The 20,093-nt window shown below is 56.2% G+C and overlaps 3 protein-coding genes across 8 annotated transcripts in view; 1 reads left to right on the top strand and 2 right to left on the bottom strand.

The window, feature by feature from the left end:
- The window catches only part of PKN1 (protein kinase N1), a 29,056-nt gene extending 28,577 nt beyond the window's left edge, over positions 1-479 (top strand). For both annotated transcript variants that reach the window (XM_018051180.1, XM_018051181.1), the window contains exon 22: positions 202-479. In XM_018051180.1, the coding sequence (XP_017906669.1) occupies positions 202-405 (204 nt within the window). In that variant the 3' untranslated portion in view covers positions 406-479. The remainder of the gene's footprint in view (positions 1-201) is intronic.
- Positions 460-4,369, bottom strand: PTGER1 (prostaglandin E receptor 1). Its single transcript, XM_018051182.1, has 3 exons — positions 4,251-4,369; positions 2,289-3,265; positions 460-1,389 (listed from the first exon to the last, which is right to left on the bottom strand). The coding sequence occupies exons 2-3, from the start codon at positions 3,243-3,245 to the stop codon at positions 1,123-1,125; spliced, it is 1,224 nt and encodes a 407-aa protein (XP_017906671.1). The 5' UTR covers positions 3,246-3,265; positions 4,251-4,369; the 3' UTR covers positions 460-1,122.
- GIPC1 (GIPC PDZ domain containing family member 1) lies at positions 7,082-19,299 on the bottom strand. Of its 5 annotated transcripts, XM_018051176.1 has the most exons (11): positions 19,171-19,299; positions 18,551-18,605; positions 16,657-16,711; positions 14,886-14,970; positions 14,588-14,625; positions 10,736-11,056; positions 9,698-9,883; positions 9,414-9,594; positions 8,505-8,617; positions 8,075-8,156; positions 7,082-7,931 (listed from the first exon to the last, which is right to left on the bottom strand). In XM_018051176.1, exons 6-11 carry the CDS (start codon positions 11,021-11,023, stop codon positions 7,780-7,782), a joined length of 1,002 nt encoding a protein of 333 aa, XP_017906665.1. In that variant the 5' UTR covers positions 11,024-11,056; positions 14,588-14,625; positions 14,886-14,970; positions 16,657-16,711; positions 18,551-18,605; positions 19,171-19,299; the 3' UTR covers positions 7,082-7,779. The 5 variants fall into 5 exon arrangements, with proteins under 5 accessions (XP_017906665.1, XP_017906664.1, XP_017906667.1 ...); XM_018051175.1 differs by lacking the exon at positions 14,588-14,625; XM_018051178.1 differs by lacking the exons at positions 14,588-14,625; positions 14,886-14,970.

Raw genomic sequence — 20,093 nt, 5'->3', positions numbered from 1 at the left:
GTGTATGAGCCCAGCCGCCCCGCCTCCCCATACACTCATACTGTAACCCTTCCTGAGCCCCCAGGATGCCCCCCACCCCTACCTCTGTCGTGTGACTCTATGTTGATTCTCAAAAAACCAGACTCAGGTCGCAAGGAGCAGACCCTCCTGTGGTCTGCCCAATGCCTCCTCTGGTGACCTCTCCCTCTCCTCGCCCTGCAGACCCTGGGCTGGGATGCCCTGCTGGCCCGGCGCCTGCCGCCGCCTTTCGTACCCACGCTGGCCGGCCGCACTGATGTCAGCAACTTCGACGAGGAATTCACAGGGGAGGCCCCCACGCTGAGCCCACCCCGCGACGCACGGCCCCTCACGGCCACGGAACAGGCGGCCTTCCGGGACTTCGACTTTGTGGCCGGGAGCTGCTAGCCCCCTCCCCTGCCCCTGCCCTCACCGAGCTGTTAGTTTTTAAAAAGGCCTTTGGGGTTTGCCCCATCCATGCATCCTGTTTTCTTTTTGCGCACAGTGATGATGGGGGCGGGGCGGAGTGCTTGGAGGTGGGAAGAGTTGGGAAGGGAAGCAGTGGGTGACTGGGGTGTAGGAGTGATGGGGAGATGCCCTGGTCGGGGGTCATATGAAGAGGGGCCAAGGGATGGTGGAGACTCAGGCCTGTAACTGGTGGGGAGCCTAGGTGGGCTGCAATGGGAGAGGGTTCAGAGTTGTGTAGAGGCCCGTGGTGGGGCGTGGCTTGTGGGTAGGGACTTGGGGTTGTGTTGGGGGAGCTCAGGGCCACGATGAGCGAATGGTTGTGCGAGTCACTCCTGATGGCGGCAGGGGCGACTAGCGTCCCCAGACCCTCTTGCTCTGCTCCCAGCGGAGCTCCCCAGGACTGCGACCATGGCTTTTTGCGCATGCTCCCGAGACTCCCGCTCTGCGTCTCTATGCCCCCGCGTGGCAAGTTCAAGAACTGCACACCCTGGAGGCGTACGCAGCGCCTCTGCCGCCTCCGTGAGGCTACCAGGGTGCTGCAGCCCGGACAGGACCCACCGCCCTGGGCTTGTCCGGAAAAACATTTCATTCCCCGAAGTCTCTGCGCTGCGGACCTGAGGCCGGTCCCGGGTGGTCTGGCTTAGAAGCCGGATGTGCCTAAAAGGAACTGAGGCCACTGTGCCGAGAACTGCGCAGCGAGCTGGCCTCCCAAGTGCTCCTGGTTAGGCCCAGCCCTCCATGGCTGCCCTTGGCGCCTGCCCTTGAAGGCAGCAGGCGAAGCAGTTGGCGAAGCACTGCTTGGCGCAGCAAGATGTACACCCAGGGGTCCAGAATCTGGTTCCACGAGGCGAGGCGCACGGCCAAAAACAGCGGCCGCTGCAGGGAGCTGGAACCCCAGCCTGCGACAGCCAGCACCACCACCACCTGCAGGAAAAGGTGGTGTGAGCGGTGGGGCGGTGTAAGAAAAGGGGTCTAGGGAAGGGTAGGGTTGGGATGGGTGGGAGCGTGCCTGGGAAGTAAGGGGGCTGTGAGGAGGGACGCAATGTAAAAGTAAGTTCGAGTCTTCATTGGGAAGGAGCTGTGGAGGTGGGGCGGGAAGCGGGACCTTACAGAGGATGGCAGAAGCAAAGGCATTCATTGGGTGTGCGCTCAGGCGAGAAAGAAGCCCCAGATATCCCAAAGGACAGAGGATGGAAGAAAAGGCTTCCTTGGTGCCTCAGTGGTAGAGAATCTGCTTGCCAGTGCAGGAAACGCAGGTTTGATCCCTGGTCTGGAAAGATTTCCCACATGCCAGCTGGGAGGCTGAGCCAGAGCACCGCAGCTGCTGAGCCTGGGCTCTGGAGCCTGGAAGCTGCAACTGTTGAGCCCACATGCCTCTACTACTGAAGACTATGCATCCTAGAGCCCGCACTGGACAAAAAGACACTGGGCAAAAGAGAAGCCTGCGCACCAGGACGATAGGAAAAGCCCGAGAAGCAACTAACACCCAGCACGGCCAAAAATAAAATTATAGGGAAACAAAGGAAAGAGGTGGTGATGCTAGAAGGGAGCTAGGGAGTGAAGGCACTTAGGAGGGTGGGCTTGGAAGGGGAGGCTTGCCTGGATCCGGTGACCTATACAGAGCCCAGGAAGGAGTAAGACAAGGGGCCCGGGAAGAGGGGGATGTCAGAGGGAGAGAACAAAGGGTGGACTCTGGCAGGTGGGGGCAAGAGGGCACAGTCCTAGTTGGGTAAGGGAGAAAGGACTTCGGATGGAAAAGGGTGGGAGGCGTCATGGAGGGCGTGGGAAGGAGCAGGGTTGGAGTGGACCTGTGCGCCTCTCACCAGCAAGGGACTCCAGCAGATACACGACACCACCATGATGCCTACGAGCTGGCCCACCATCTCCACGTCGTGTGCGCGGGCTCTGCGCGAGGAGCCACGGCCCGGAGAGCCGCCCGGGGCGGCGGAGGCCGAAGCAACGGACGAGGCGGACGAAGCGGAGGCCGAGCGGGGTCCGCGCCCTCCCCAGTGACGGCGGCTGTCGGGGCCTCCTCCGGCTGGGAACTGCCGTCGAGAGCGGCGGCGCCGCCAACGGGCGCGCAGCAGGGCCAGGCCGCTGAGCGTGTTGCACAGGAGCGCGGCGAGCAACGAAGCCAAGCCAAGGCCCGCGAAGAGGCCGGCGAGGAGCGCCTGGCGCCAGCCTCCCGCCGGGCCCAGCCCGATGAAGCACCACGTGCCGGGGTACTGCAGCTCATAGCGGCCTACGCGCGCCAGCGGCAGCAGAGCCACGGCCAAGGCCACGGCGGCCAGCGCTGCCAGAGCCAGCCGCGCACGGGCCACCGAGACGCGGGCTGCGTGCAACAGCGGCCGCGTGACGCCCACCCAGCGCTCCACGGCCATGCCGCAGCCCAGCAGCAGCGGGCACAGGCCGAAGAAGACCATGCAGCCGCCCAGGAAGTGGCAGGCGCCGCCGGCAGGCGCGCGCCCCGCCGCGTACAGGCGCAGCACCAGCGCCCCGGGGATCACGTGGCCCGCCAGGTCAGTGGCCAGCAGGCTGGCGACGAACAGCAGGAAAGTGGCTGCTGAGCGACGGCGCCGCAGGCGGCCCGCGGCCTGCGCCAGAAGCCCCAGTGCCAGCACGTTGGACACAGCGCCCAGCGTCATGGAGAAGATGGGCAGCGCGGGCGATGCGCCCGCCAGGCCCAACGGTGGTCCGGCGGACGCGTTGGGGGCCCCGGGTGCCGTGCACGTGGTCGCCTCGCCCGCCAGGCTCAGGTTGAGGGGCCCGCAGGGGCTCATGTCAGGTGCTGGGGGTGGGGCTGGGAAGAGGAGAGGAGGGGAAGGTGAAGTCCCGCCGGGTTGGCCTGGACCAGCTGGTTTTCCCCTCCCAGATCATCCCGACCCATTTGGCTTCCTAAGAGTTCTCTTAGGGACCCTGTACCCATGGCAACTCTAAATGACTCTGGCTGCCCCAGCCTGATTCAGTTCTCCTCCGCTGCCCCCAGTCGGCCGATCTCTCACTCCCGGCCCCAGTCGGCCCACACTGCACCCCTTCTCTGATCATCAGGGGTCACCTGGCTTCAATTCACCTGTCTCCAACCCCACTTCTGAGCCTTCCCCACCCACCTGACACCCACCCTCCGTTTTGACACCACCACAAATTCCTGGGCCCCCAGCCCTCTCTGATAACCATTAACCCATTTCTGATCCCAGGGGCCCACCTGACCTCATTGCCCCATCTCTAACCATCACCCTTTACTCTGGCCCCACCCCACATGCTCACAGCCCACCTCTCCCACCATGGGCACATCGCTTCCCCCCACACTTTCCCCGGGCCATATCCCTGTCCCCTCAGCCCCCATCTTTGTCCCCATCACTCCATTTCTGTCCTCAAGGCCCCATCTCTGTGCCCACAGACCTGCCCCTTCGGCACCTCTCGCCTGTCCTCAGAGCCCCAGCCCTGCGCCCCACACTCCCATCTCCAAGCTCCCCTGCTGTCTCCCGCCCAGGCCCTACCTCTGACCACTGCTGCCACCCCCTGGATGCCCAGCTTCCTCTTGCTGGCTCCCTGCCCCCTGCCCCAGAGGCCTCAAGGCTGACCCATCACCATCCATTCCTTGATACCCCCTGGTGAGGGCTGAGAGGGCAGAACTGCTAGGTCTTCTGGAGAGGCTGGACAGAGGATAAGATCAACTGGGACAGACAGACAGGCTGAGAGTCAACACAGGAAGCACAGGCTTGGGGAGCCGCATCCTTCCATGCCTGCCTCCCCCACTGACGGTCTTTGGGCCCAAGCCTTCTTACCCGGTGCTGCCTCGGATGCAGGGTCCCCATTGCCTGCCGTTTGGCCCCTGCTGCCCCGCTGCTCCGCTGCCCAGCTGCACCCCAGCCTGCTGCGCCCGAGCTCTCCGGCAGGCCGCTCCCTCCCCCCTCCCTCCCTCCCGGGGCGGCTCCTCCGCTCCCTGCCTCCTCCCGCTGCCCACTCCAGCCTCCAGGGGCCGTTCCACTCAGTGTATGCCTTCGGGGGACCTGGGTTGGCAGGGACCACCACCCCCCCACACACACTCCTGGCAATGGTTAGGGACCACTCCCAGACCTTAGCTCCCCTCCTGAGGAAGTGGGGGCCTCCAGGAAGTTGGCCTGTCCTCCCTGCCCCGTGACCCTCTTCCCCTGGTGGGACGGGAGCAGCCCCCTTCCCCGCCCCCCAGGCGTGGGCCTCTTGCCTGCCTCATTAATAAAGCGGATAAAATCTAAACACTGGAAAATGTGAGTGTCGCCCAGGGCAGGCGGGGGCGGCTTAGGGGGGCTGCCGCTACCCCCAGCAGGGCTGCGAGGTGGGAAAGCAAGCCCTGAGTGGGGCCAGCAGCAGCCCCTTGCCCTGCCAGAGCCTTCCTGGATGCTGGGTGGGTGGTGGTGGGCAGAGCCTTGGGTGGACCAGCTTGGATCAGGTCCAGCCAGCCTAGGAGATCCGCCCATTATTTACACAGGGGCTTAAAGCCCAGGCGTGCAGCCAGTCATCCCCCAGGAAGGGAGAGGGAGGAGGAGGCTGAAGCGGGGGCAGGGGGACCAGGAGGTGTGGTGACCGGTAGGCCGCCTCCTAGATCCTGCTTTAGGACATGGTCCCAAGTCACACACAGCCACACCTGTGGGCACACAGCTGCATCCTCACTTCCTGCCCCAAGAAGTAGAATCACATCCCTCAGGGGCGCATGTGTGCGTGCACGCGCACGCAGACGCACGCACACACACATGGTCTCACACCCAAACATACACAATTGTATCCCTTAACATTCCAAGACCCTGCCACCATCATGGCCTGTTTCCCAGCCCAGCAGCAGCCACATTCCTCAGACCCTTGGCGTCAGCCACTGTCACCCGAGACAGTGTCACCCCCAACACCAGACACACCCATAGTTACAGACTCCAACAGCCTGAAATACAGGCCCCTGAGAAAGGGACCATCACACCCCTTGTTCCTGAGTCACTAAGTTGTGTCTGACTCTTTTGCAACCCCATGGACTGTAGCCCGCCAGGCTCCTCTGACCATGGGATTCCCAGGCAAGAATACATGAATGGGTTGCCACTTCTTTCTCCATGGCATCTTCCGGACTCAGGGATCGAACCCCCCTCTCCTATACTGGAGGTGGATTCTTTACTGAGCCACCTGGGAAGTCCATCACTCTTCAGTGCCATCAAATAGTCTGACCCAGCACCTTGAGCAGTGAACACAACCGCTAACACTGACAGAGCCCCCCAGCCACACCCCAAATCACCCAGAGATGCCCCCTAACAGTCCAAGACAGGCCCCACAGGTACACACTGCATATGCCTGAGACATAGGGAGTGGTAACCCCCTAGATACTCCAAGATCTAGCCGGTCACACCCCTCGTAACAGCAACACCCAGAGAAACCTGCTCACGGCACTGGACACCCCAAGATGCAATCACACAGCCACACTCCACACAGAAGCCCCGCCAGTCACAAGCACCCTGGAATGCAGACAGCTGTCACACCTCATTCCCTCAACACAGTCACAAACCACCACCGAGAGAGACAGTCCTACCCCTCTCAACACCCAGACTCATGGCCTCACCCCTTCACAACCTGAGCGATTAACACAGACACGCAAAGTGCGCACAGGTGCCCAGGGAATCCTGGAGTAACCCGTCCCTGCGCCCCTCCCAGGACCCACTACCTGCATGTTGGAAATGGGGAGCAGCCAGGCTCACACCTTGCCTCTCAGCTTGCCCCCAGACATTCCTGTGGGGACCTCTGGCTGGGTTCCCCTTGCTTCAATCCTTGCTCTTCCCTCCAGGTCTGGCGAGGGTCCCACCCACTCCTGCCATCGTTCCCCCTCAATCCTCAAGGATGAAGTGGGTTGTCAAAACAAGCACTCCAGGTTTATTACATCCAGCACCGAAGTATGGTGTGCCCTGGACGCTGGCAGACCCCACACATCCAGAGTCAGCCTGGGCGGAGCAGGGGGCATGGGTGGGTGAGGGTGCATCGTGACTGCTCCCCCAAAAACGCTGAGCCTTGGGGTGGGTTCCTCTCTATCAGCACTGACTGGGGCAGGCTGAGATCCCATCTGAAGCCCACCCCATCTTTCTTTCTCCATGCCTTCCGGCCCAGACAGCAAAGAATCTGCCTACAATGCAGAAGACTGGGGTTCGATCCCTGGGTCGGCAACCCACTCCAGTATCCCTGCCTGGGGAATTCCATGGGCAGAAGAGCCTGGCAGGCTATACAGTCCACGGGGTCGCAACGAGTCAGACAGGACTGAGCGAGTAACACTTTCACTTTCTGGCCTGGGGGCTCTCGGGGCCACTGGGTCGGAACAGACAAGGGCCCACTGCCTCTTGCCCACTGTTCACATCAGGCCAGAGGGTGGCGGGAAGCTTTGTTCGAAAGGGAGCAAGATTTGCACCCTGAGTAGGCGAAGAAGCTCCGGCCTTGCCTGGAAGCCTGGTGGCTTGCAGCCAAGAGCCTCATCAGGCGGAACGGGTGGGAGGGGGCGGGTGGCTGGGGCCAGCTCTTAATTCAATTTGGAGCCCGAAGAGGATGGATTTCAGCTGCTACATTCTTTCCCAGCCCTGACCCACCCTCCTCTCCCACCCCGAAGCCAACACACAGATCCAACAGCAGATAGATTCTTTATGTTCCAGACAGCAAATTCAGGTACAAAAGCCCACCACCATCATCCCTCCCTCCTGCCCCTTCAGTCTGGGGCTGAGCTGAGGGAGACACGAGCGGGGCTGGGGAGGGAGGGAGTTTGGGGGGGTTTCACAGCAGACTAGTGTTTCAAATGCGGAGGTAACAGACTCCACAGTGAGGGGGCTCCTCTGGGGAGATGGGGGGGTGGTGGTGGAAGAGGAGGGCATTATTGCATTTGCTGAGGGGGGGGGACACACCCCCCTCCTGTATTCCCTGCATCAGGAAACTAGGGAGGTCACGACCCCCAAACAGAACCCGAGGCCCCAGGGAGATAGGAGGGACCAGTTTGGCAGCTGAGGCGGAAAGTATTGGGGGCAGGGAGGTGGGGGTGGCCACCCAATCTGGCTGGTCCCTCTCCACCGCTGTGCCTGACCCTGGCTGAGGTAGGTGGGGAGGAGGGCGGGGGTAGGGGGCTGGGCACCCCAGCCAGGCTGGGAACTGGCGAGGGGGTGGTACCGACTGGAGGAGGGGCAGAGGCCCAGCCCCACCTCCGCTCCGCATCATCTCCAGGCTACTGAGCTGGGCCAGAGCCAGACACTGGGGTCCAGGCTACGGTGTCTCCGCCTCAGAGGCTCCCACCAGGCCTGGCCCAAGTCATCTCGAGGTCCAGCGGAAGGCCTAGTAGCGGCCAACCTTGGCGTCCCCGATGGCCCCCCAGACGTCAAAGACAAACTCATCCGGGAAGGCGAAGTCACCCAGCCGTTCATCCAGGGCCTCAGCCAGCTCATCCGGGTTCCTTTTGTCCTTTCCGAGCTCCACCATGGTGGCCGCTGGAGGGGGAAGGACAGGGGAGCAGAATGGAGGCACAGATGACAGAGGGGCTCAGGGCAGACTTGGCCCCACAGGACCTGCAAGCCCCTTTCTCCCACACTCCCACCCATCCCCAGACCCTGATGACCCCCTCCTCACTTACCCAACTCTGTGTCCCTGATGCCCATGTAACTCTCCAACAGGTCATCCACCTTCTCAATGGCCTTCTCCTCAAAGGCTGAAGGCTGGGGGCGGGAAGAGGGAAGACGACATTATAATAATGTGAATATACCTGTAATTATACTGAACGCTGGGTGCAAATTTTTTTTTACACCACTTTTGGTATAGAAACCCACGGTTCTTCCTCATGACAACCCCAAAAGTGGCAGTATTATTAGCCCCATTTCACAGATTAGGAAACTGAGGTCCACTTGCCTAAGGAAGGTCCCAGAGCTGGGAGGTGGCAGAGGTGGATGGACATCCAGTGCCCAGAGGCCCTCAGCTAAGAGTGATGCTGCCACCTATGAATTTCACAGGAAAGTGGTGGTGGGGGGTGGAGCGGGGAGGGACTTAGGCTCGGCTGGTACACTCACCAGATCCTCTACTGTGGCTGGACCCCGGGATCGGAGCCGGAGGGTCCCTCGGCCGGTACCCAGCTGGGGACCGGAGCCAGGGCGGCCACCCCCTGAACGCACGCTGATCATGTCTGTGGGAGATAGGGGGAAGGGGTGAGGACTGGAGAAGCCCAGTTCCAGCATGTTCTGGGCAGAAACCCAGACATCCCGGCCTCAGACCACCCTCCACCTTCTCCAAGCTTCTGTAGGCTTTGGGGGCACTGGGGGTGGAGGTGACCCCAGGAGGGCAGGTCTCCTGACTCTGGCTTGGCGGGGTGTAGCAGGCACAGCCAGGGGCTAGGATTGGAAAAGGGCTGGGAGGCTGGAGGGGACCACTCCTGTCCCCAGGGCCGGAGGGACAGGAAGGGGATGGGTCCTGGGTCTCTATCTACTTTCCCCAAGGCCAAGGGGGTTTAGCTGCTGGGCAGCAGACCAACCCTATCTGCCTGGGGAAGTGTTTTAGACCAACCCTATCTGCCTGGGGAAGTGTTTTAGAGTCCCCCTCCCCCACGCCAGGGACCTTGAGCCCATTCCGGAGAGTTAATGAAGCTGGACAAAAAAGTAGGGGGCCTGGCACAGGGCAGCCAAGCCTGGCTTCTTGGGGCTAGGGGGTTGGCCAGGTTGGGGGCGCTTGGCTAGGCTAATGGCTCCTGGAAGCTGGGTGTGGGGGCAACTTCCTCCTTGCCTCCATCCTCCACCTGAGCTGGGCAGAGAGCCAACACCCTCTCCCAGCAGAAGGGTGGGGCTGCCCCACCCCCTTTTCCACCCGTTACCACCAGCTGGCCTTGGGCACCACCTGCTGGTGGCCTTTGGTACTGCAGGCGGGAGCTGGGGGCTGGGAGGGTGGTGGCTGCTGGCATGGGGCAGGGATAGGCGGCAGCCCCTCACCAAAGGCTTTTCGAGGCTCTGTGAGCTTCAGTGTGAAGGTGCGGCCTCGGGGTAGCTCCTTGAGCAGCCGGGCCACCTCGTAGTGCCGGCAGCCCAGCAGGCTCTGTCCGTTGATGGCCTCGATCATGTCACCCACACTGATGAGCTGGATGTGGTCAATCACACTGCCCTCCTTAATGCGCTGTGGGGAAAGGAGCTGTCAGCCCGTGTGGCTCCACCCTTGGGTTCTACCATCATAGGCTAGGCCTTACCCTTCAGACTCTGGGTGCCCCACCCCCAGGTACCTTGATGAAGGCATAGCCAGCCCCATTGTCTGTGATGGTAAGCCCCAACGCCTCCTCCGACTTGAACACCTCCACTTCCTTGCGCTGCCCCTTGACGTGGGCAAAGATGAAGTCCTCCAGTCCGATCTGCCCCCCCAGGAGCTTGTCCATGTCCACTTTGTGGGTGTTGAGGGTGCAGAACATCACCTGCAGGAGTGGGAGACATTCAACCCTCACCTCTCTCCCATGCCCTTTGCCAACTGCTACCTGAGGGGGAAGGAAGGAACACTGGGAAGGGCCTGGAGGTATGCCCCCAGTGCTTGACCAGCCTAGAGCTCGGTCAAGGCCCCCACTAGGGTGTCAGCTCTGCTAGGGCTGGGTTTCTGTCCTAGAAAAAAACTCCCTACTGGTTCCAGGACATAGAGCCTGGCATGCAGTGGTGATCAGAAAATGCTTTTGGAATGAATGAAGGGGCACAGATACCCATCCTGCCTACTGAGACCCCTGCATCTATTTCCTGCAAGATCCCACTGTCACCCTCCTTGCTTCCTCCATTCCTTTGGCCCCTGAAATCCTTAGGGTTGGACCTCCCAATGAATCACAGTGGGGTGAATCTTGCATCTGACCTCCAGCTCCCAAAATCCCCTGGGCTACAAACCCCTCAATGTAAGATGGGAATATAGCATCCAGCCCTGGCTGTCCATTCCCACAATCCACTGGGGCTGAGGCCTCTCCCAGTGCTGACGGGAACTCAGCACCCAGTCCTGGTCTCCAGTTACCCACAATACACTGGGCTGCAGGTCTCCTAATGCATGCCTGACTGGAACTCAGTATCCAGCTGTGGCCACCAGCCCCCATAATCCACTGCGGCACAGGCCTCCCAGTGCCTGATGAAACTCAGCATTCAGCCCTGCCTCCAGTTCCCCATAATTCACTGGGGTAAAGCCTCAGTATTTGCAGCTTCAGCACCTGAGTCATAGCTCACAAACAGGATGCACGCTCCAGCCTCTCTCTAGCTCACCATTAGGGAACCCCGGTGCCCGGCTCCCCAGTGGGTACCTCGGCAGCTGGCAGTCGGAAGGCCTCGGCAATCTTGCCATACAGCTCCTTGACGTTGGTGAATCCCTCGATGCGGCCAGTGGGACTGCCATGGGCCAGCTGGGTGTGGAACACGAGGCGGGGCCGCAGGGCGGGGGGAGGGGGTGGCAAGCCCATTTGGGGGCCCCCCGCCCCACCTCCGCCCAGGGGCCCCGGCTCCCCCACGCCCAGCCCACCACGGCCTGGCTCAGCCTCCTCATTTTCCACCAGAGGTGGCGCCTTTTTCCGCCGCCCCAGTCCTAGTGGCATGAGCAGTGAGAAGAGGGGGCGCGCCCAGGAAATCTGCAGGACAGGAAAAGGCGCTCAGGGTCTGCGTTGTAGCCTCAGGCTGCCTTGCCCCTACAGGCCCAATGAAATTATTCAGAGAACAGGCCTCAGTTCAAAATCGGGTCCCAGCTCAGAGTCAGGCAATCACCCAGCCAGATGACTGGCCAAAGGGAACCTGGGAAAAATGCCTCATATAAGTGATTCAAACTACCACGAGGGCATGACACTCTCTCTAAGTCCCTCATGTGTGTCTATTCACACTCTTCTTCCTCCTAATAAACACTGTTTCACTTAAAAAAAAAAAAAAAAAACAACCTGGTCCTAGCACTTACACACCTGATATAATATCAGTCAATATTTACCATAACTGCTAACTGCTCTGTGATCTTACTTTATCCTCACATCATATCATGGGGACCATATTATTGTCCCGATGTGATTACATGATGTACCATAATATGTGATTATGCCCGTTTAACAGATGAGAAAATGGAGGCTCATGGCCTACGTTTCTCTATTTTTCTATTGGTTGCAATCATTAGTGCTGTGCACAAAAAATTTCTGACTCTTCCCTTTCAAAGTATGTAAGCAGATGGCATTCCTGGCCTCTTCATGACTGGGTAAGCATATGACCAGTTCTGGACAATGAGTTGTGAGAGGAAGTGACACGTGACATTTCTGGGCTGAAGCATTTAATTACTGGAGCAAGAACCTCCACAGATCTAATTTTCCCGGTAGGGTCACCAGCCACATCTGATGTGGTGGCAGCCCCATCAGGCCAGGCTCTGAGTGACTACAATGAATGAAACCCCCCTGCTAAGCTGCAATGGACATGTAGCAGGAACAAAAAATAAACCACTGTAGAGTATAACTGCTAAGATTCTGGGGGATGTTTGTTACTGCAGCAAAACCTATCCTGACTGATACAGTTTTTTTCTATCCTCTCCTTCCACTCTATTTTTCTACCTCTCTTCCTCCCTCCCTCCCTCCCTCCCTCCCTTCAAACAAATATGTTTTGGGTACTAACTATATTCCATGCACCATTGTAGATATTGCCTTCAATAAGACAAGCAAGGTCCCACATTTCCTTACCCAGAGTAAATAAGGAGCATGTGATGAAGGGTTAATGGATGAAGAAAACAATCTTATATGGATAAATTCTAAGAGTTTACAAATATACATACATATGTATGTGTGTGTGCGTGTGTGTGTGTATATATATATATATACACACACACATACACCATGGGTGTATGTGTTTAAGTGGATACATGCATGTGTGTTTTTAAAAGCTTTAATTACGCCAGTCTATGTCTGACGCAGGACACAGCATGCTTGGGGCTGGTGCACGGTGATGACCCAGAGAGATGTTATGGGGAGGAAGGTGGGAGGGGGGTTCATGTTTGGGAACACATGTACACCCATGGTGGATTCAAGTCAATGTATGGCAAAACCAATACAGTATTGTAAAGTAAAATAAAAATTTTAAAATTAATTAATTAATTAATTAAAAAATTAAAAGCTTTAATTAGGGAATTCCCTGGCGGTCCAGTGGTTAAGACCCAGCATGGGTTCAACCCCTGGTTGGGTAACTAAGATCCCACAAGCATGTGGTGCAGTTAAAAAAAAGAAAAGCTTTATTTAATAATTCAAAGCTGTAATTAATAATTTCATAAAATTGCTAAACAGTGTACCTGTGAAGGTAAGAGAAAATCTCTGTGAATAACTCAAGCACATTACTGAACCACTGAGCAAAATGTATGCTGCAAATATTAAAATAACTTCAGTTATTAAAAAAAAAAAAAGACAAGCAGTAAGGTCCCTGAGTAGGGCCATCATGAGCAGTTACACAGCTTGTTCACTGTGCAAAAGCACCAGACCCAGGGTTGCATTTTTCGAATTCACTCCTAGTTGCTGCAGAGGTTAGCTAGCTGGGGCTCTGTCCATGCTGTCCAGAAGCATACGGTTCAGAGAAGATGTACAGTGAGCAAGCAAATGTGTAAATATTCAATATAATTTCTAAGACTGCTATAAAGACAATAAGACAAGTTTTACAGACAAGTTCACAGAGGACCTGCCTCTCTGAGGAGGCAAAGCTGAGGCTTGAAAGACAGAAGCAAATATCCATAGGAGGATATGAGGCAAGAACATTAAGGCAGAGAACAGCTAGTGCAAAGGCCCTGAAGTGGGGATTTACTTGACATGTCTGAGGATCAGCAAGGAGGCCTGTGTGGTTGGATCCCCAAGTAAGAGGGACAGTGGGAAAAGGTGAGGGCAGAGACGTAAAAAGCAGAGACATTACTTTGCCAACAAAGGTCCGTCTCGTCAAGGCTATGGTTTTTCCAGTAGTCATGTATGGATGTGAGAGTTGGACTATAAAGAAAGCTGAGTGCCGAAGAATTGATGCTTTTGAACTGTGGTGTTGGAGAAGACTCTTGAGAGTCCGTTGGACTGCAAGGAGATCAGACCAGTCAACCCTAAAGGGAATCAGTCCTGAATATTCACTGGAAAGACTGATGCTGAAGCTGAAACTCCAATACTTTGGCCACCTGATGCAAAGAACTGACTCACTGGAAAAGACCCTGATGCTGGGAAACACTGAAGGCAGGGGGAGAAGGGACGACAGAGGATGAGATGGTTAGATGGCATCACCAACTCGATGGACATGAGCTTCAGTAAGCTCTGGGAGCTGGTGATGGACAGGGAAGCCTGGCATGCTGCAGTCCATGGGGTTGCAAAGAGTCGGAGACAACTGAGCGACTGAACTGAACTGAACTGAGAGAGGTAACAGGCAGATTGTGCAGGGCCCTGTGGGCCAGAGGCTGAACTTGGGCTTTTGATCTGAGTGAAATGGCAGTCATGGGAGATTCTGAGCAGATTCACAATTAAGCTAGCGACCAGTGTGGCTAGAGCGGAGTGAGCAATGGACGAATACAAAGAGGGCATGTAAAAGAGGTGATGAAGGGGGACTTCCCTGGTGGTCCAGTGGCTAAGACTTCATGCTCCCAATGCAGGGGGCCCAGGTTCGATCCCCAGTCAGGCAAATAGATTCCACAGGCTGCAACTAAGAGCTTGCATGCCAAAACTAGAGATCCTGAGTGCTGCAACTAAGACCTGATACAGCCAAACGAATAAATATTAGAAAAGAAAAAAAAAAGTGATAGAGGTCAACTGTATAGGCCTTCATAGACTAGGAAAGAGTTCACGTTTAAGTCATATGTCCGAAGTCACAGAAACTGGCCCCAACCCCCAGGTCTGACTCCCAAGCCCAAGTTCATCACTGTGATTCAGTCTCCCTGGGCCTCAGATGTCTGACCTGTAAATGGGGACCTTCCATCCACCTGGCCAGGTTGTGGGAAGGATCAGATTACGAAAAATTACATTTTACTATGTAAGGGGGACTTCTTGCTCCCTCCTTTCAGATCACCTGTTCCCCAGGGCTTTTCTGGCTTCAGTAGCGCCCCTGAGCTGTACCCGTTTTCATTCATTCATCTGTTCTCCAACACCTCCTCTAACATCACCTGGTCCAATCCCATCAACACTCACCTAGAGCTTCTCAGGTGGCTCAGCGGTAAAGAAGTTCCCTGCCAATGCAGGATACGTGGGTTTGATCCCTGGGCTCAGAAGATCCCACATGCCACGGAGCACCTCAGCCCATGTGTCCCAACTACTGAGCCCATACGCCGCAACTGCTGCAGCCCACGTGTCCTAGAGCCCACGGTCCACAACAACAGAAAACACTGCAACGAGAAGCCTGCACACCACAACTAGAGAAGGCCCCAGCGCAGCAAGGAGACCCGCAGCGACCATAAACGAATCAATCTTAAAGACAAAAACAACTTACCTAGACGACTGCAGCTGCCTTCTCTGAGTCTCCCAGCTTCTGCCCTTGCCCCTAATGGTCTCTCAACACAGCAGCCAGAGTGATCCTATAAAACATGTCAGGCCACATATGTCCTCGCTCCAACCCCTCCCAGGGCTCCTACCTCACTTGGAGTAAAAGTCAATGTCCTCCCCTTGGTCCATGGGCCCCAAATGACCAGCCCATATCACCCATATGCCCTCACCCCCTGCCTCTGTCCCCCTTGCTCATTCCCTACAGACACAAGGGCCTTCTCCCTGTGTTCTTTCAACACACTGGATGAAGTTCAACCTCAGGGCCCTTGCACTGGCTGTGCCCTCTGGTAGCCACACAACTCAGTCTCTTAACCTCTTTCAAGTGGAAGCCATACTTCATTCATTTAGCTTGTTCATTGTCTGTTTTCCGAAAAGGGCAGGGAACTTGGCCTGTCTTACTCATTCCTCTATTAGCTCAGACAACACAAGGCCTGGCACAGGGCAGCTGCTTACTAAATACTTGTGGAATTAATGAATGGATGAATTAATGAAACTAATAGTCACCAGCCCACTGGCCTCTGTGCCCAGTCCTGGGGAGACAAAGAAGCACAGGCCATAGCATCTGCCCTCAGTAGGATCCTGTCTCCCCAGCAACAGTGTAAGTCCTACCTCTGGGGTCCCTTATTCCTTGCTTCCCAGAATAATTCTGGACACAAAGTAGGTGCTTCATCTAACCATGAAGACACTAAGATTTTGTTTTTCACTCCCCTTCTATTCAGTGATACTAAACAACCTTTAAAACATTTGAAACCATTTGAATTTGCCCTTTTGTAAACTGTCTACTCAAGTCTTTGCCCATTTTTAAAAACCACATTCTTTTTTTCTTGCCATGCCACGTGGCTCATGGGATCTTAGTTCCCTGACCAGAGATTGAATTCTGGCCCTTAACAGCGAATGAGCAGAGTCCTAATCACTGAACCACCAGCGAATTCTCTAAAATTGCATGGTTTGTTTTTAATTGCAATGTCTAGTCTTTTTTCTTATTGATTTGTGGGAACTCTTTACATATTCTAAATACTAGAAATAAAATACATTCTGAATGAAGAAACCGGTACTGCTCTGTCAAATTATTTCACTATACTCCCTTAACGATGCTTCCAAAAACAACAAAAAACCCCACATCACCACCTCCCCTGGCTTCCCTCCTGCCACTCCCCATACATCTTAGCAGAATGCAAAGAACATAAATATTAAACCTGGATTTGCCACTTATTAGTTGTGCAACCTTGGGCAAATGTCTTAACCTTTCTGAGTTCCAAAGAAATCATACATGTGTTTGGAACAGTTCCTGGCACCCAGTAAAGTGAAAGTGAAGTCACTCAGTTGTGTCCGACTCTTTGCGACCCCGTGGACTGTAGCCCGCCAGGCTCCTCTGTCCATGGGATTCTCCAGGCAAGAGTACTGGAGTGGGTTGCCATTTCCTTCTCCAGTAAGAGTTCCACAAATGCTGGTGACAATTACTACTATTTCTATCTGTATCATCTTTAGTCAGCTGCCAAGATTCACACTCCCTCCTTTTTCTAGGGCCCCTACATCCTGCTCACCAACTCCCAACTTCCTTAGTCTGCCTACACTTGATGCCCTGGTTCAGGCTGGCTGCATGTCTTACCCAGGACAGGGAAATAATGGTGGTAAGGAAAGTGGGTGGTTTATGAATTTGTTTTCCAGGCCAGAAGAGGCAGAGTGGCCTGGGTTCAAATCCCACCCCTGTCACTTACCAGCTGAGTGGCTGTGGGCAAGTCACTTCACTTGATGGCACTTCAGTTTCCTCATCTGAAAAATGGGCAGAATTACTGTCTCTCAGAGTGCTTATGGGAATCCAAAGAGTTTATGCAAGTAACTCAATTAGCACTTTGCCTGACATTTGATTTAAGAAAATTGTTACTCTCACTGTTATTACTGCCTCTTCCCTTGCCCTGCCCAGGGAGTCCCCTCTGCCTGTCAAGGCCTACTCCTGGCCACCTCCTCGAAGCAGCCTCCTCGGCTTGTCCCTGCCTGTTACAACCACCCCTGTGGTCTAGACAACTCAGGCCCACGGACTTAATTACATGCTGTTCTGGCAGAACCCTTGTCTTCCAGTCTTAGGCTGTTATTTCACTTCATGTCTCTATTTTAAAACATAAACCAGATCGTGTTGCTCCCCAGCCTCAAATCTTACATCAGTTTCCCACGTGATAGAAGAAAAGCTCTAAACTCCTTAATGTGACCCACAGATCCCCACAGAATCACACTGTGGGTTCTCTCCTGCCCCAGCCATACCATGCCAAGCTTGGCCCAGCCTCAGAGTCTTTGCCTTGGCTGTGCCCCCTACCTGGTCCTTACAAAGCTGGCTTCTTTTTGTCATTCAGATCTTGGCTCCAAAGTTACCTCCTCTGAGATCCCCCTTTCTTACAGATTCTACCATGCCACTCCCTCATATTTTATTCATAGCATTTATCAACCTCTTCCAAGTGTTTTCTTTATTTACTTGTTATTAACAACCTGTTTCCCCCCCCCCACCCCCATTAGAATGGTAGCTGCCCAAGAGCAGGGATTTCTGTTGTGGTCACTACTGTATCCTCTATGCCAGGAACAGTACCTGGCCTGTGGTGGTGGTGGTGGTTTAGTTGCTAAGTTGTGTCCAACTCTTGCGATGGCCACCAGGCTCCTCTGTCCATGGGATTTCCAGGCAAGAATACTGGAGTGGGTTGCCATTTCCTCCTCCAGGGGATCTTCTCGACCCAGGGATCAAACCTGTGTCTCCTGCACTGGTGGGAGGATTCTTTACCACTGAGCCACCAGGGAAGCCCACCTGGCACATAGTAGGTACTTAATTAATATGTACAGAACGAATGAATAATGTGTCTTATGCCCTCATTCTGACTACTCTCTGAGCCCCTCTAGCCTCAGAACATGCCTACTGTACCGTTTCAAACTGCCACCTCCCCACCACACTCCCAGTCTCCTCTTAAACTTGAACACAGGTATGGAGAAAATGAGCTTCAATTCAGCTAGTGGCACTGAGCAGGTTGGCTGGAATCCCGCATCCCTACCCTCTCTTCACTGGGAGGGCCCGGAACTTAACAAGCCTACAGCTACACAGAGTTGCAATGGGAGGAGCAGGAAATGGGAAGGGGGTTCCTGAGAGCTCACACAAGCTGGGAAGGGGACACCACGCCCATGCTCCCCTTTTTGGCAGTGCATTGCTTGGAAGAGGAGGGCAGGAGGCCTCTGAATCAGTCTTGAAAAACCGGCTCATGGGTGTTTCCAGGGAGAATGCCTACTGTCCGGGGCCCAGGCCTCCCTAGGGGCCCAGCAGCCACAGGACCCCAATGGTCCCCACCACCCACCTATCTCTCCCACAGATGTCTCTCTCTTCTTAGCACCCAGTAGTCTGGCCTTGCTTTTCCAGCTTTGGGGAAAAGGGACATGGGGGCAGCTTCCTGTCTGAGCAGCTGGTGAAAACGAAGACCAGCAGGTGTGCCCCAGATGGCTGCCTGGTTGGAGGGAATGAAGTGGGAGGAGCTGGTCAGAAACACCTGAGCCCTGAAGCCACTGGATACCTAGTCTAGTGGCGGAGATTCCAGTTCTGGACTCTGAAGCATGGGTTTGAGTCCCAGATCTGCCACTTACTCGCTGTGTGACCTTAGGCAAGACACTCCACCTCTCTGGGTCTGCTGCTTCACCTCTGAAAGAAGTAACAGCAACTTCCATGAGGGGTGATTCAATGATCCGCATGGTAAATACCTGACACGGAAGTGTTCAATGAATGCTAGCCCGGGTGATTTTTTTCATTATTACAATCGGGACCTCGATCCTCCCAAGGCGCACCCCATCCCCTCGCCAGGCCCTGGACGAGTGGGACAAGGCCAGCTTCTGGGACAAGGCCAGCTTCGGGGACTTGTCAAAAATACCGACTCTGCGCCTGTCCCCACCGGGAGGGGAACTCTCCAGAGGTGCAGGGGGCTGGGGTGCGGCTGGAGACGCCATCCCGGCGCCGGGAGGCGTTCACCCCTGACCTTAGAGGGAAGGCAGGCGGCCCTCCGGGAAGGGGACTCGGACGTTTCCCCCCACCCCGTCCCGCCCCTCCACCCCACTCAGCCTAGACCTCCAGCCGCGTCCGTGGGGCCGGCCCCACCCCGCAGGATAGGCCGAATCTCCGCGGGTTCGCGATCTCGCGGGTCTGCTCCGGGGTCCCCTCGAGCGGCCGCGATGGACCACCCCCTCCCCCCTGCCTTGCCGGGTATACTCACCTGAGCCTCCTTAGCCGCCGCCCAGCTCGCCCAGCTCGGCCCTCCGCAAACTCTGGCCCGGGCCTCTCCCGCAGCCACCGCCAGGGGGCGGGGCTGGCGCCCGTATCTGGCCAATCAGAAACGGCCGCCCGGCGCTCGCGGCCAATCCACTCCACGCCGCCCCCCTGCGGGTGGAACCCGAAGGAAACATTCCAGAGGGATCCCTGCGCTTCACGCGATTCTTCACGACACCTCCCCCGCCGCGGAGCGTTGGACCTTCCCACCCCTCCTAAGCCGCGGCGGCTTGTACCACCGCGAGGCGGCGGAAGGGGGAGCTGAGGCCGAGCCCGAGCCAATCTCTGGGAGGAAGGAGGCCAGCGGCCAATGGGAAGCTGGGGCCCCCGGACCACGTGTTCTTGGCTAAGTGTCCGTGTGGGGTGCTGTGGGTGCTAAGAGGCGGGGGACTAGTCGTGGAAGTCAGGTGACCGATACTGAGTTTGGGGGTGGGGAGGGGGAAAGGATACAAACTTCCAAAGTCCAGAAAAGGGAACCCTTTAGGATACCCGGAGGGGGCCAAGGACGGTCCCTTAATCAGTCCTCCACTTGGCCTGCCCATGTCTCAGCTCGGCCACCCTCAGGGCGGATAAAAAGATGTATTCATTCTGGGCGGGAGGGCGGGGGACTGAGATGAATAGGGAGGGTCCCGCGTGTCCAGCGTCCTGGATGGACAATGGACAAGGGCATTCATTCATTCATTTACTCATCAAATATTTAAGGCGCTCCTGCTCCGTGCCAGGCTCTGTCCTATCTCAACAGATACGTCTACGAGTAAGCTGAATGAATATGCTCTTGGTAAAGGGAACAGGGCACGCAAAGGCTTGGAGGGCGGACAGAGATACAGCACACTTTAGGAGAGTGCAATAGCGAAGGAGCTTGCAAAGCAG

Source organism: Capra hircus, chromosome 7 (assembly GCF_001704415.2).
Source record: "Capra hircus breed San Clemente chromosome 7, ASM170441v1, whole genome shotgun sequence".
NCBI classification, from domain to species: domain Eukaryota; kingdom Metazoa; phylum Chordata; class Mammalia; order Artiodactyla; family Bovidae; genus Capra; species Capra hircus.
Note: the sequence above shows the minus strand (reverse complement) of the source record. Positions and strands in the feature narration are given on the sequence as shown.

Bases quoted from the DNA above. Each gene is read 5' to 3' on its own strand.
- PTGER1 (XM_018051182.1), bottom strand. From the start codon at position 3,245: ATGAGCCCCTGCGGGCCCCTCAACCTGAGCCTGGCGGGCGAGGCGACC. The intron at 1,390-2,288 runs GTGAGAGGCGCA...CTTTTCCTGCAG, and splicing joins TCTGCTGGAGTCCCTTGCTG to GTGGTGGTGGTGCTGGCTGT.
- GIPC1 (XM_018051176.1), bottom strand. From the start codon at position 11,023: ATGCCACTAGGACTGGGGCGGCGGAAAAAGGCGCCACCTCTGGTGGAA. The intron at 9,884-10,735 runs GTACCCACTGGG...CCACTCCTGCAG, and splicing joins TCCGACTGCCAGCTGCCGAG to GTGATGTTCTGCACCCTCAA. The intron at 7,932-8,074 runs GTAAGTGAGGAG...TTCCCCCTCCAG, and splicing joins CATCAGGGACACAGAGTTGG to CGGCCACCATGGTGGAGCTC.